The 16,742-nt window shown below is 36.5% G+C and overlaps 1 protein-coding gene across 3 annotated transcripts in view; it reads left to right on the top strand.

Moving 5' to 3' along the window:
• The window catches only part of asic1c (acid-sensing (proton-gated) ion channel 1c), an 87,737-nt gene that overhangs the window by 39,893 nt on the left and 31,102 nt on the right, over positions 1 to 16,742 (top strand). The window contains exon 1 of one of the 3 annotated variants that reach the window (XM_025007982.2): positions 15,128 to 15,742. The exons of the other annotated variants lie outside the window; for them this stretch is intronic. Within the exon in view, the coding sequence (XP_024863750.1) occupies positions 15,218 to 15,742 (525 nt within the window). The 5' untranslated portion in view covers positions 15,128 to 15,217. Of the gene's footprint in view, positions 1 to 15,127; positions 15,743 to 16,742 lie in introns of those variants that run through there. 3 annotated transcript variants of the gene reach the window in all.

Here is a 16,742-nt window from a genome sequence, read left to right as displayed (position 1 = left end):
TGAGGATAATTAGGTAAATGGAGACAGGTGACGTGATTACAAAGTGGGGACAGGTGTAGGTGTGGCAGGGAGACAAAGAGAGAGAGAGACTGAGGAGGAGCAAATGAAACATGAAACAAGAGACAAGACAGAAACCAAACAAACCAAAAATAACACAAAACCATAACACCGAAAAAACCCAAATCACCACATTATGCATCTTATAAAACTACTGGATATGCAGTGTAGTCATTCTGAAGTGTAATTATGGGCGTAATCCTATTATGTAATATGTTGATAACATTTGAAAATCATGTGAGGTGTAATTTCAGTTTAATTCTATAGTTTTAATAGTTGTTAATCATAACAGCATCCTTTTCTTTTTAATTTTTCAAGATGAAAAGTAATGATTTGTTGACCCAAAATAAAATTAAAACAGGAACAATTTTTGAGAATTACTTTACAATTAAAGTTTATAAAGATCATCCGTCAGTGCCTCTGCACACGTTAATAAACATGCATGAAACAAATGGAGAAATCTGAAACTTGTCCTCTGGTGATGTGAGGAGTTTTGTTTCTTTCATCCTGACTTTGACAGATGGTAGAAACCAAGGTGCTGCATGCCATCTGGGGCTCCCATAGAGAATTCCTACCCATAGAACAGGTTTCATATCTGCTTGAAGTTGTGATTTAAAAAATAAAGAGACCAACAGGAGGCATGTTCAAGTGCAGGCTAAGAGTTCATGTCTTCACCTGTGTACTAGTGGTCTGTCATTGAGCAATGAGGTCATCTAAGTCTTTTAGGGTCCTTGCACAATAATTTTAAATTTGTGTTTTTATCACGTGTTTTAAAATGAATATATATTCACATACTGACTCTGAAATTTTTTAAATAGGTTCAATTTTTTACATTTCTTGCATCTGCATCTGTGCTATGCCTTTTAAGAGCCAGTTGCTCAAAGCCTTGTAATTACAAATATTAGTTTCCAAGTGGAACCTGAAAAATACAAATTACTTCCTTTCATAGCAAAAATGCTGTGGGACAAACAATGTTTAACAATAATTTGAAAATAAGTACAAGCTCAGAGTGAATGTGGAAATGTTTTTTTTATTTTTTTTAATGTATGATCTGGTACTGGCAGCAGAGTATCAAACCAGACTCCTACTACTGAAACTCTCCTTGTGCTTGAAGCCAGATTGGATACATCAATTACTTTTCTCATACATCAAATCATAGAATTATAAAATGCCTCAAACTCAGTGTGCTATCTTAATTATTTTTGTTGGATGACAGATTTAAAAAGAAAAAAAAAACGCAACTCAAACCTGGTGTGCAGAGGCCATTAGATTAACTTAAAACACAATGAAATGAAAAACATGTATAATTAGAGGTTAATGGAAAATGTTTTTTAAGCTATACCAGCTTTACTTTTGTCATCAAATCTTGGATTTTCATTTACCAAACTCATGCACATTTTAGAAGCATGCCAAACAGGTAAATGTTTCCTGCAATTTAAGTTTGATGACAGTGATAGATCATTAGTGCCAGCTGTCTAGGATTTGTTGAGTAATTGGTGCGTTGTGGCATTTCACTCTAACACATTCAGCCAGACCAGAGAAGTGACATCTGCATGAAATGGAAGTTTATTAGTTTTACTCTGAGGAAGGGAATTAGCTTCATTAATGATTCAGTAAATTAATACCCCAAATGGGGGAAAAGCTGATAATTGACATCTATAGAACTCACTGAACTTCTGTTCAAATGGTTTCACTTAGAGAAATATTTAATTGCCAATCAGGTATTCGATGGTTCTGTGAAACTGCAGTTTGACTTGTGCACAATTATGACAAACTGATTTAAAACAAATTATTCAGGTGGTTTTGTGCACATAGTGCAGTTTTCAGAAATTAAGCTACTGATAAATATATCAAATAAGCATGACAGAAATGCTTGGGAAATGAGACGCCGACATAAACACAAGTTACGGAAATTAAGAAGGGCAATAAAAACGAGAAAAGCATTCTCTGTGAAAAAGCAGTTTAAATGCTGTTGAAATTTGCTGAAGAAGCTGAAACTGATTTGTTAAAGCTAAAAGTAGCAGAACTACCTAACAGCTAAAAAAAGGCTAACTAAAATCTAAAAGTGGCAAGATGCTAAATAATAGTTGCAGAACAGCATAAATGAAAACTCAAAGTCACATAAAAAAACAAAAATAGAGCAAGTATGCTGAAGCTGATTTCAAAAAGACCAATGTTTTTAAAGGAATAGATGTCAATGGGTTTTTATGGGGAAAAATGCAAATAAAGTTAAATCTTTTCTAAAATTATAAAAGTTACAATATCTTCATAAATATCTGAATCATGATGTACAAGGTCATAGGTTAAAAATAGTAAACAAATATGTTCAGAATTTACATCCACAAAGCATTTCAGTTTAGAGAAGCTATGATAATTGGAAAATATTGATCATATTTATACATCATTTTCAACCTAAACTGAGAGTGACCCTGGAAACAGAAATGACATCTCCACACTCAGGCACCCTCTGTTTAAAGCTTCATTATCTCCTATCATATGTACCTGCCTTGTTCTCATAAACTGTGCTCATGGGGGCCAAAACCATCACAGCTTATCATTTATCAACATCTTCTCCCTGCTTATTACCAGCAATCATAAATTCACTTGACATCTAATGTGATTGATGGATGTAGCGAAACCCAACGTTTTGTTTTACTTTGAAAAGAAAATCCTTTAGAAACAACTGTAGTAAATCTTCACTGCGCTGCTTCAAACCACCGACCTGCCCATGGACACGTTTCTATAAATAGCCTGCTGGGTTTTATAACCGAGGCTGACGGCAGAAAGGCAAAACTACGCGACACAACCACATACAGCTCGTGCATTTAATTACAAGAACTGCCTTGTCACCCTTTTGTCTTTGAAGAGAAGCACGCAGCGCACAAGCTCAGTCATGCATTAATATCCATCACATTCAGAAAGCACCAGATTTCACTCTGTTAGCTGATATTGTAGTACTGATGATGCAACTGAAGTGGTGTTACATAAGTGACAAGCAGACATGATTATGGAACTTTTGTTGACAGAGTTTGCAATCTTTAAATATTTGATTTTTCTTTTTTGCTTTTGAACATCAAATATGTCTTTTGCTTTATAGTTTTGTGTATGCACTCTGTTTTCTCACAGCATGCTATAAATCAAAAATACCATCATCCTTGTTATTTATTTGTTTTGTATAAATTCCTTTTTAAAAGACAGAAAATCCTGAAGGAAAGGGAAATAAAAAGGTAAAATTCTGGGTATGTGATTATACTGCGTCTCCTGGAGCAATCACTACCAAGACATGTGTTCAATAGAATGAGTGCTGTGCCTCAGGCTCTTGATTGTATTGTTTCGTCGTTATTGATTTGGGGCCCAAATCAAAAGCCACCATATGAGCATTTATTCTTCAAAATGTAGGAGGTACAGGGAAAACGCTTATTTAAGCCATACATACACAGAGAAAATGGCACGGAAGTGTGAGAACCGTCTAATAACTAGTGCCTTTGTGCATTTTTTCGAGGCAGACTGACCAATGGAACATGTAAAAAGGCGCATTAAAGTGTCATACCTGAAAGCTCAGAGAATTAAAGTTTAAGTAATTATTGCCCACCACCAAAGGCAGAGTGATAATGTTTTTACATGTGTTTGTGTGTGTGCATGTGTTTGTTTGTCTCTATGTTTAGCAAAATATCTCATGAATCACTAAACAGATTTTAATGGAACTTTCAGAAAGTAATTGTTGTGCTCACATCTACAACTGATTAACTTCTGGAATCAACCCAATTCAAGATGGCCACCATAACTAAGATGTCGTAGCAAACATAAAACGTGGCTATAACTTAGTCTGTTTTGCAGATATTGACCTAAAATCTGGTGTGGTAGTAGCAGAGACGGATCCCCAATTTATACTCTGAGTACTAACTTATTGCACCACAAATGTTTAAAACTTTGCCATCAACTAATGGAATCAAGTCTGTCTGTTTGTTTGCAAAATATCTCATGAACTACTGATTGGATTTTAAATAAATTTGCTGGAAGTAATCATTTGGTTATAACAGCCATCAGTTCAAGATGGCTGCTAAAACCAGCTGAACTTAGAAACCACAAAAATGACTATAACTCAGCCAGTCTTTTATATACTGAGCTAAGATTTGGTGTAGTAGTAGCTGATTAAAGGCATATTTTGAAGGTAATACATTACAGAACATCTTTTCTTAAAACCTTGGCATTGATTGTTTGTGTCAATTCTGTATATCTGTTAGCAAAATATCTCATAAACCACTAGACAAATTTTAATCCCAATTTAATTCTCATTTTTTCCCATCCCAATTTAAGAAGACTGCCACAGCTAATTGACCTTTGCTTACACAAAAATGGGCATATCTCAGTAAGTTTTGGTGATATTGAGCTAAGATTTGGTGTGTCTTTATTGTTTGTTAACTTAGATAAACCTGATGATAAAGCAAAACTCTACCCTGTACATGTAGTTTTGTTTAATCCCAGTAGGTTGTGTATACTTTTTGCATATATGAATGTACTTTACATTACCTGCAGCACTAAGTGGGACCCCCGCCTGACACTTTATGCCCACACACCCTCCTCTACGTGTAGGAGTGGAACATGATGACAAGTCCAGGATATGCATTGTTTGACTCAATCTTACTTAATATTCCTGTATGTTTTAAATGCTACATCATTTGCATTGAGTGGTTAGTTTTCATGCTGAGACCCTAAAACAGCACAAATCTTTACAGAGGAATTCCACATTGCATCTAAATGCATGAAATATATTATCTTCACACTGCCAGTGTGAGAGCTACAACTATTACACAGATAAAGAGGTATCTTTTTGTGCTGCATGTATTTGATTTCCCCATCCCCCAGAGCTACAAGCAGGAGCCTTCTTCAGCAAATGATCCTTCACAAATTAAAAAGCTGCAGCCCTGAAACCAAAGCCATTCCTTCCTATCCACTAGGACATGCCCATCTTTGGACTTGGATGTAGTAAAACAGACGAAATCCTGAACTACAAGCAAACTGCATAATCAGTGAGAACAAAAAAAATAAATTAAATTGATTTCTAAAACAAACTGTAATTTGGATGATTTTAGCATTTAGTATTTTGACAAAGGTGGATTCATTTCTGCAAATGGTGTAGATATCTACACTTGGGTGTATAATTATGTACATTTTTTTGTTTTGCTTCTCCCATGTTTCTTTGCTCCAATTTCACAAGGTGTCATCACAGTCTCAGTGAAAATAATGTTTTCTAAATAACAGTTTAATGCAAGGCGAGAGCCTTCCTGTCATTCACAGATTTGTCCTGAGAGCATTTATCATGGCTGGACAGACTCGTTTGCCTTCCTCTGTGCTTTTGGTCATGGCAGCTTGAGAGTTACGGGTGGAAAGCCAAGTCCTCCTCCACTGCCATGTACCAGCACCTCTCAGAGGTACTGGGACCCACTGTAATCGGTCATGCGACTGAACTCAAATTAAATTGAAATTGTTTGGCGTCAGAAATGAATAAGCACCCCATGGCAACCTCCAGTCTGACTGCTTACAAACACTTACTGTTTTTTTTGCTCATTGGCACAACTGAAACTCCTGCAAAGATGAATTTCCTCCCTGAGACGCCTCACAACAACCCTCAGGGTGAAGGAATGGCATCCATCATTTATTACGGGCTGTAGAGACGTATAAATATCTTTAGTTTGAATTTGGTGGCGTGAGTCATTTTTAAATAAAAGCAGCTAAATGCGATGTGACATCCATTTGAGTGGAGTGGGAGGGTTGGTGGGGGGAGGGTAATATAATTTCTTGGAACACAGACTCCTCAGGTCTGCATCGAGACCTAATCTGGTGGCTTGCTGCTGCTGACGGGAGCAGATCTGGATATGGGGAAGATGAATCGTTTGTTTGTCTATGCTAACCGAATGATTTGTGGCTCGCTAGTCTCTCTGTGATGGAGTGCCCGCAGTTTCTCAGTGAGTGAGTGTGTGCACGTTTGAGAGTCTGCACTTATGTGTTCAAATGTTCCTTTTTGGGATTTCCTGATACAGTGATCACTTTGTTTGTCTCCCGCACTTACAGTAAGTTGACTCATGTATGTAGTACAGCTGTGCTGAGCTTCAGTGGGGGTAGTGTTTCCACAAATGTTCATGCACTATTGTTACAATGCGAACAAATAATATCTGCCACCCCCCAGCACTAAGAGCTGCTGAATGTTTAAAATTCACATGGCAAATATTCACATTGCAATGTTACAAAACCTTTGGTAAATTCTGGGAAAAAAAGTGAAGTCTATTTGTCTCAGAAGAACTAATCAAAAACACTTATTACATGAAAGCTCAGTTGTAGAGGAAGTTGTAAGCAGTAATTGTAATTTTGAAGAACATCTGTTTTTGTTATTATTTTTATTTTATTAATATCATAGATTTATTTAATGTCAGATCATCAAATGGCAGGAAGGGAGCTTGGTATTCATGAAAACTAGCCCATTTTTTATTGTTACAGCTTAACAAGCTCAAAGTACTGTAAACAAAACGCTGCAATAAGACAGAATAAGTCATTCATTAAGGGACGATCTCCTCCCTAATGTAATATCTCACACTACACTAACTTTTTTTTACTCTACATTATCTTTTAATGGACAGACTTGTGAAATCATTAGCTGGATGTGAATTTGTTGCTAATGTTATTTTACTGAAATTATTATACATTATTTTACAATATTATACAGAAATATGTTTTTTCCCCTCATAATATATCCTTTGTGTTTACAAATAGGCCAAAGAAAATGTAATACAGTCAACACTGCAACCTGCAGCTTTGATGCTATTAATAGATTTCTAAATTATTTTTTTTAATTTTCAAGTAGTTTAATTTTCAATCTTAGAAAGCCTATTTTGAGGCTGAGTTGTTGTTGGATTACATCAGCTCACACAGGTGATCCTACTAATGTATCCACTAAGTGCATTTTGTTCCGTATGTAGTAATTAAGGGTTAATTTTCACTACCACTTATTCCTCACTTATAAAGCTGCAGTGCTGTGTCTTGTTAAATAAACAAAGCCACCTGCTGCCAGCCTCTAAATGAAACGGCACACTAAAGAACTACTTTTCAAATACTTTTATTTATTCAAATCTTTTATTTTACGCCGTTTGCACACTTACTGACTTTTCATTTTGCTGCCATAACCAAACAAATGAGCTCAATAAAAAAAGAAGTCGAAGAAGAATTCAAATGCAGACCAATGTTAATCTTCAGATGTATTTGCTAAAGTTCCATTAAAGTCTGTGTTTTTAGAAAAATACAGCATGCATCTGTTTGAATGTTTTAACTCTCTCTCAGCTGGAGAAGCACAGCGGAGGCCTTGAAGACCGTGCTATCCGGGGGGCGAAAACAGTTTGTGGTGACTGTTGGCAGATGAGCGGTGGAGATGGGCAGCAGATAGCTCTCAGGCACACAGGAGAGCTTGTTAAGGAGGCAGCTGAGAAGGATAATGGAAGATTTTCACTTCACTGTCAGCTAAAGGGCCGAGACAGAACAGAAAAATGCTCTGAGAGCGCACCTAACACAATGAACTCTGATTGTGTACGCTGGTATCCTCTGAAAGAAGTAAAACTGTGTGGGTTAGAAGAAGTGCAAAATTGAAGAATGGGAAAATGCTTCTACCTGTACATCACTAAAAAGAGTCACTGAACACAAAGGACAGAAAAGCTCGTAAAAGACTTGGTGGCAATAACTGAGTAAAAGTGTAAAAAAACAGGTGCTGAGACTTGTTTATTAAAAAACAAACAGAAAATAATTTCATTACTCTTTTAGTAAATAAATACCTAGGGTTTTAGACTTCAATATCATTGTGCAAATGTTGTGAATGACTCTCAGCTACTACCACACCAAATTTTAGCTCAATACGTGCTAAACTGTCCGATTTATAGTCATTTCTGTCTTTACTAAGATTGCTTTGGATTCAGTCCATATCGAGGGGGTTGATTCCAAAATTTTATCAGTTGTAGATGTGAACCCAATGATTACTTTCTAAAAGTTTCATAAAATCTGTTTAGTGATTCATGAGCTATTTTGCTAGCAGAACAGAAAAACAGACTCAGACACAGGAAAAAACCTTATTGCTTATTTCACCTTCAGCAGCAGGAGATAATAAATGACTTTAGGAAGTATGAAGTACATAAGCTCTACCTCTGTAAGTCCTGTTTGTGTTCTGTTAGAGTAACCGTCGGAGAAGCCCGTCTCATTTAATCCCAGAGGAATAGGGGAAGAAGCGCTCAGCGTGGTCTTCATATGGATGAATGTCACACTGGTTTTACCTGAGTGAATGTTTACTTGTTTGTTTTAATTAAAGTCTTCATTCTTTACATAAAACAGGTAAGAGATACTCTGATTGATTAACCCAAACTTGCAGTCCCTCAGCAGTTCTTTTTCACACGCAACATTCCCATGTACCAGAAGAAGATTCCAGCAATCAGAGGAATATACAGCCACTAAAGCCACTGATTCCCAAGCAGACATCATTTAAGGTCCCTGTCAGATGTACAGAAGGAAGGTAATTGCTTTTGGTGCGCCGTTCAACACACACTGTGTTCCTGTCGCAGCGCGCCTCGTGAGAAGAAACTGTGTATTGGTGAAGGTTCATTAAGAAAACAGAAAGATAATTTCAAATATGTTAATAAGTAATGAGTTCGGTGTGCAGATGAGTTTATTAGTTGCGATTTATAAAACAGCAGCACATGTAAATTCAATCAAAACTTGGGCAAAAATGAAAAAATAGAACACTAATTTATGTTTTTCCACTAATTTGTAACAGCATAAAATTCTCAAGTGTGTATTTTCACTTAGACTGTGTTTTAATATGTATTAGACAGTGCGTTAGACAGATTGTGTTTTTACCTTTAACCAAAGAATGACTTTAAAATTGAGTTTTTCAAATATATTCAAAAAGATTAGTTTTGTCTTAGCTAACTGCATGAAATTGAGTCTTGCTGAAGAGCTTTGTTGTGCACAGGAGAAATAAACGTAAGCCCATATCAGCCTGGAACAACAACCTAAACACCAGGGGATGGAGTGTGTGACTGACTGCCTCCTCCAGCTTATAAAGCTGAGGATCCAGCCAGCGCAGGTGTTCACCATCTTTCTGATGGACATCCTGCCAGTCTCCCTGAGGGAGAAGACTGCAGACAGCCACTGCACAGCCATCACACCCTTCACAATTATCACGTCTTCCTACTCACTTGCATTTCCCATACATCTTTCAGGCAGCTATCAAAACAATCATCCTCCCCACAGCAGTATATATTAATTGGTCTGAATGAATTTATAGCCACTATAATTAAAGGCTGTGGAAGTGAGTCACAACTGGGCGTGCGTTCTCTCTGCAAACTTCACTTCTACGCATAAATGCAAAGAGAGTAATTCTTTACTCGTAAGAATTGCACAGCTTCTTTTTTTTTAATTTCTGTTAGCATTAAACAAGTCAGAAATTATGTTTCCCTAACTATTTTCATGCTGTTTTCAGCCTATTTCTGGTTTCATTCAATGACAGGTTACCTAAAACTACAAAGTTCTGAAAATTGACAAGAGGAATTTTGATAACTAATTGATATTTAAAGATCATCACTTCATTATATGAATATTTTTTAAAATTCTACTACGACTGAATAAATCTGCACTGAGCTGTTTTCAGTATACGCTTTATCGGGTTTTGTGCATCATACATTTAATTCAGTTTGATTAGAAGTCAGTTTTAAGTGGACATCGTTGATTGTTTTTTTGTTTTTTTTTTACAAGAACTGCTACATATTAATTCAAAACTGTTATAAAAATACCCTGCAAGGAAGATTACTTTACTATATTTAGCCACATGATTGCAGCCCAGAGACAGAACACAGACTCCTATGTGAGATTTGATCAGCTAAAGCTTCCTGGATATTCCTGCTGTGTTCAGTGGATCAGAAAGCAGGTGCTGTGGTGACACTGGTCGATGATGCTGTGATTTCCCTGGACTCCAGCTTTGGTTTTACTGTGCTACAGTGTGTTAGAGCTCAACTAATGTTGCTCTTTTTAAAGATGATATATTATTGTTAAAAATAAATTTGTAGGACTTTTTTGTCTGATAATTACTTGTCTGATAATGCCACACCAAATTCAGCACGTTTTTGTCTGACAGGAACAAAGTCAGAATCAAATTATTTGTTCATTTTTCGGAATAGATGCTTCAGCAAACCTGACACCCTCTGACAGAACTTCAAACTCAGTTTTTGAGTGTTTCTACAATGTTCCCTCCTTTAGAAGAGGGGAAGAGCACTGCAGCCCGGGAGAGAAAATGTAAATGTCATCTTCAGAGTTTCTTCTCCTGAGTGTTGATTGCAAACAGCTCTCTTAAATGGGTGGAAGGAAAGTCACCTTTCATTCCATCTAACTGTACTTACAGCTAATTGCTGTCTTAGAGGAACAGAAATTAATTTTTGAAAGGTCTTTGAAGTACCCACAGTGAAGCTTTTCTGCCTTTTGTGCTGAGAGCAATTACTTTGGCAGCTGTATGAAGCCCTTTGCTTGAGCCAGATGAATAATTGTCACTATGGAATTATAGGCATTTAATCAAACTCCAGAGGGTTTCTGTTATTACTATGAAGAACAAAGATTGTTGTCTCATGAAGCTGTGCTTACGGTGAATCAAATTGCCATTATACACCACTGTTGTGCAAACACCAGCTATTTCCTCTCCTCTTTTCCTGATATGATTTTATTGAGGATCCTCATTTGTTGGGGTCAATACTGAGAAGAATATTGGATTTCCTCATAAGTTGTTGCCCATTTCCTGCTCGCCTTAAGAGAAGCCAGCTGCAGTCTACATTCACTGAGGTGCCAGGCTTTCATAGCTGGCTTTTAAAAATCTGAATTTATGAAGAGAAACAAAGCTGATGTTGGACAGCAGCAGCTACAAATGGCTGTTTTTTTTTAATTTTTATTATTAATAGAATAGAATAGAAACTTACGTATCTTACTTTTGCCCTCTTTATGTCTTAATGCCAAGGTGGAAATTAATGGTAAATAAAAACTTCCATTTAAAGATTTTTTGTTTATTTTAGCAGAAGCAATCTATGATTACTGTATTCTATAACTATTTTAATAGTTGTTGAACCAATTTATTAAAATGAGAATGAAAAGATTAATAGCACAGAAAAATACCAATAAACTTTTTAATTTCTTTTCTGCTCTGAGTAACAATTACATTCTTTTGCAAGTCTCACACTCATAAAAACAACAGTCATGGTATTAAATTAATGATCATGATTAACAGACTGTTGGCAAAGGTGCCAAGTAGCACTAGTTACCATTTGTTGTAATACTCAATTATCTTTTTTAAAATCCCAAATACTTTTATTTACCATTTCTCACCTATTGTTGATTTGAGAAATTGTTTTTCAGGTGAATCTGTGAAGAAAAACTACTGTTGGGAAAAAAAATTCAGTGCCTAATTTACTTTAGTAAACATGTTCCTAATTGTTTTCTGTTGTCAATATCTACTTAAATTCTTTATTAGAGGTAATTGTCTAATGATTATTCCATGTTAGAGTAACAGTGATTAGGATTTAAGGACACTGCTGCCTTAAAGGGGTTTAGTGACATGTTAAAAGTAAAGTTTTAACAACTTGTTTTTTCTAAATATTTTCACTTTTATTTTACTGACATTTTGGATGCATAAAATAAATCTTATTCACACAGATTAGTCTTAGAGTTCCTGTTATAGCAGTGTTTAGGGCTTTTGCTGCATCTTTCTAAGTAAATAAAACTTTATTTTGCCCCTCATCTGCCCACTTCTTGCTCAACAATGTATTCCTATTTCAACAGCAGCTCACTGACCAAAACATTTATACTTATATAAGCAGATGATTTGGCTCCATCCACTTGTGACATCACTTTGGTTTTGTTTATGCTTTATAAACTATCTATGAGTTTAACTCTTAGGTTTTTTTGACATTTAAACTGTTTTAAAATGAATGCCAGCATCCTGCTCTGTCCTTGCATTTCAATTAGCTTGTTTGCATATTTGTTCATCATTATCACATTAAAGCTTATTGATGGGTAAAGTGCAGCCATATCCATATGCCCGCTCAGCACTTTCAAACTTGTTTTCCCCTTATTTTTGATTTTGGAAACACTTGAAAGACACTTCTCTACATGAGGCGGAAAAAGTGCGGAAAGCCTTTCAGTAAAGGCTCTGTGAAGTGTTCATGCAAAGGACACCAGCTGCTCTGACTCTTCTCTGTTTGTAACCTCTGACCTGCTTATAATGGGTGCCAAGATAGTTTAGTAATACTGAAAACTAGAAAAACAATCACTTTTGCATCATTTTGAACTTGACCTAAAAGGACTTAAAGTAATTCACATTTAGAAAGAGTGGGTGCACGTTTTTATCTATAAACTGTTTTTGCAGTAAATTACTTTTAGTTTTATGTTACATTTGTGTTGATGCACAGTGGCTGAAATAAAGGTGCAGGCTTAATCTCCTTTGTCTTTGGTATCAGTAATCGTTACACGTTTAAATGCAGTGGCTTCTTCTCACTGTGGAGCTGTTTTAGTTCACAGAGAGACCTGATGTACTGAACTGCTGATTTCTTTCGGCAGCACATTACCCAGGATGCCTAACTTATAGCATCTGGAAAAACTCCACAGTCTATTGATTGAGTTGGGGCCTACATTTGAGGTGAAGTACAACAAAAATGTACCCATTTGTTATAGTTGGAGAGTATTTTTGCAACTGGTAACCAAAGAGCAGAGATGGTATGTGTTTGACTTCCATGTTAAGTTTACTGAACCCTAATAAAGAATGTTTGAATTGATTTAGAAGTACTTGAACAAACTACAAACAAAAAAGTCAGAGTTAAAGGTCACATTGTTGCGTCATCTAAAATGAATTTGGCTTGACACATTTACAGACTGAGAGGTCCATGCAGTGTCTCCTTTACTGAATTTTACTTTCAAAGACAATTCAAACACAGCCTGAAGTGACTTTTAGCCACCTCCCTGTTTTCATCTAAAAGAAGCTAAATGTTTGTGCCGCGTCTTTGGGTTTATGCTTTCCAAACATCCTCTTCAAATTAAGAGACACTGTCAATAAGCCTAATGTGATGTACTGTTAGCATAGCTGTTCTTTAACAGTGAGAAATTTTAATATTATTTAGAGAAATTACAGTAAGACTTCAGATAGAGAGCAAGTTATGGTTTTCTTTATGATTTGTGGAGGTTTTTTGTTTAGGATTGAGAAACATTGCTTTTTCAAAATACTCAAAGATACTAATGAATGCTAATGTGTTCACAGCTATCAATTTATGTCAGTGGTGTCCATCCTTGTCCTGGAGGGCCACTGTCCTGCATGTTTTAGGTGTCGCTCTGCTGTGACACACCTGATTTGAATGACTGAGTGATTAACAGGCTTCTGCAGAAATTGAAGACTTGCTGAAGAGCAGGGAAACAGATTCAAAATGCAGGGTAGTTGCCATTGAGGACCAGGATTGGACACTTCTGCTTTATGTAAAATGCATTATTGTCTGCTAGAGATTACAAAGTTTACTGTAGATGCATGCAACACAGACAGACGAGAAGGTACATTTATAAAAACTCTTGAAATCCACTGTTGATCCCTCAGGAAACGAGTTAGACATTCAGTAAGTAACAAGTAAAGTGATGGAGTGAAGGCTAATGTTTAGTGCAGACACATAGTGGTGAGCTCATTGGTTATGATGGAGCTTTTCAAGCTGTACAAATCAATATTTTTGCATCAATTATGAATGAAATTGCTTTATGGTTAAAAAATAGTTTGTGATAATGAAACTACAGCAATAGTCAACATAGATTTTTGGCTGAGTCATACATAAATAACGTCTTTGACTCCATTTCTTATGATGTATGACACAAAAACTTAGTCCTTCATGTGTGTGTCCTTGGTCTCTGCTCTCATCAGCATCAGGGTTTTTAATTTTTGGCAAATATCAGCAAAACCCCAAGCTACAGACAGAAGCATGTAGTTATTAGCTCATGAAAACTGTGGTATAGTTGACAAGTAAAATTAAAACAGGTTTCTCTCAGGATTTGACAAAGACCCCAAAACAGATTATTAGATGTAAATTCTGTGGGACAGCAGTGTGGCTGAGGTCTCAACACAACTTGACTTATTAACTATATTTTAAGTGAATACTTTTGAAAGATAATCAATTTCAGTCAAGACAGATCCCTAACAAGATGATCTGAAAGCGCCTCGGGCCTTTGCTCTGCAAATATATACCTCTGTCCATGAAATGAAATATATGCAGGGAAGGACATTAATAATTGATGCTGTTACAAAAGACATGATAGGGAGGCAGCTGCAGCAAGATGGAGGATTGATGTGTGCTACAAATGTGAGGGAGCAGTATTGACTGAAGTTTAATGTGCTTATTTATTTATTTAAGTTGGTGTTGTTTTACAAAGTTAGGGCACACACACAAAAAAAATCAAGTTTAGTAGGAATATTAACTGTAACTGCTTTGCGTCTTCTGCTCCACCTAAATTTAACTCTAATTAGATATTGCTGACATTTTGCATTGGTAAAATGTCATCTTTTCATGCACACAAAAAGAACCAATGTTGATTTTAGCTTCCTGACCACACATTTATGCTGCCTCCAGTGGGTTTGTTCAGGTCAAAGTGATTTGTTGCTCATTAAATCTCATTAAATCTTCCTGTTAGTGATTAAAACAAGAGTTCTTCTTTATGGATATACTAATTGCATGATATCAATAATGATAAGGGAGAATTTGGATGAATTGTCATCAGATTTAATTTCTGCTTTCCTTGTTTCCTTCTGGGATCCATTGACTGCTGCCTGCCTTTGGATGAGGTTTTACTTCCCAAATGAAACCAGATCTCTTGAATTCAAAGTGCCCTCTAATACCTCACTGAGGATTGGTTGGTTTCACAGTTCATTGCTGCCTCCCAGCTTCAGAAATCCAACCCAATCCCCTCCCTTAAGCACAAAGGAGAAACCAAACCCTGTTTTGTCCAGCCTCTTTTGTGCAGTTAGCTTGGGTGAACAGATCTGCTACATTCACAATTCAGCAGCACAATCCAGCTGTGAAGTCAAATCTAACAGACTTGGAGCTTAGAAGCAGTTTGAGGGAACATGGGAGCTCCAGAGGAGGAAGAACCACGCCCGGCCTCAGACATCACCGTGTTTGGGGCCAACTGTACCCTCCATGGCCTGAGTCACATCTTCTTGCCTGGCGGGGTGACTTTCCGGCGGTTGCTTTGGGCTGCAGCATTTTGCTCCTCGCTTTCCATCTTCCTCCTCCAAGTAGCCGACCGTGTGATTGAGTATTACCAGTACCCCTATGTCACCCTCCTGGATGAAATGGACAGTCCTGTCATGTATTTCCCAGCAATCTCTATGTGCAACTACAACAGCTTTCGAAAGTCTCAGATCAGTAGGAATGACATCTTCTGGATGGCTGGGATGCTTGGGGTGGAAGAGGCAGACTTTGATGATTTCATGGCCGCTTTAGGGCAACCCACAGACAACAGCAAGTTTTTCCCCAGCAAGACCTTCAACATGTTGGAGTTTGTACAAAGAACAAGCCACAACATAGAGGAAATGTTGCTTGATTGCAAATATAGAGGCAAGGACTGCGGTCCAGAGAACTTCACTACAGTGAGTATGGATCCATCTGTGGATTTAGCCTCAGGAAAAATCTGTATAAGTTGCGTTACAAATTTTAAGGTAATGAGCTGTGAAAAACTGAAAAGTCTTGACAGCAGCATAAATGTTGATTTATTAATTATTTAGACAAACATTTTGACAACACTCTTAATCAGTAGCAAACCTTTGATTTGCTGAAAAAATAAACAGTCAAGAGAAAGCAAGATTTGAGAACATAGCAAAGCCTCAGGCAAGAAAGCCAACGACTGTGAGCTGTTTAATAGTCATTATAGCTCAACAGTTTGAATGCTTCATTCTGCCCACGGTGAAATAATAAAAAAAAGAGTCAGTTTATGTTTATGAACACCACAAGATAAAGCAGCAAAGATTTGGTGAAAAAAAAATCTGCTTCTCAGAAAAGAATGAACATCGTTATGTTGAACATTAGCATCAGTTATCAGGTGAGAAAATGTCATTTTAATTCAGATCATCCTGTCATTTACTGATTCTTTTGTTTTAACATAAGCCTCCTTTTTAAAAAAATATATAAATGACATGCTTCTGGGAAGAATAAGAAGCTTTGAGGGAAACAAAAAGTGTGAAGGTGTAAGAGAGAGAATTTCTGAGGAATACTTATCATGTAGTGTGTTATGTGTGGAAGCAGGAAGGTATTTCCAGCTTTAATATTCTGTTCATTACTTCTTCTTTTTTTTACTTTTGTTAATGGTATTATTGTTTTGCTTATTTAAACTGGGGGCGTAAACTAGAATTAGCTTTTTAAAAGTGTCTTTAGAAACATGGAAACTGCTGAGGTGCCATATGGTTCAGCAAATCTCTGCTGACATCATGCATTATGAAGCAAACATATGCTGTTTTCAAAACCAGCAGCACAATATTGTTTTTTTTTCATATCATGGATAACTCAGAAGAACTTTTGCTGCAAATACACAAATTGGTCTACTCATTAGACAAAATAACAAAGCACATGAAATTATTCCATGAAAGTGTCAGT

The sequence above is a fragment of the Kryptolebias marmoratus genome, linkage group LG20 (genome assembly GCF_001649575.2).
Source record: "Kryptolebias marmoratus isolate JLee-2015 linkage group LG20, ASM164957v2, whole genome shotgun sequence".
NCBI lineage: Eukaryota > Metazoa > Chordata > Actinopteri > Cyprinodontiformes > Rivulidae > Kryptolebias > Kryptolebias marmoratus.
Note: the sequence above shows the minus strand (reverse complement) of the source record. Positions and strands in the feature narration are given on the sequence as shown.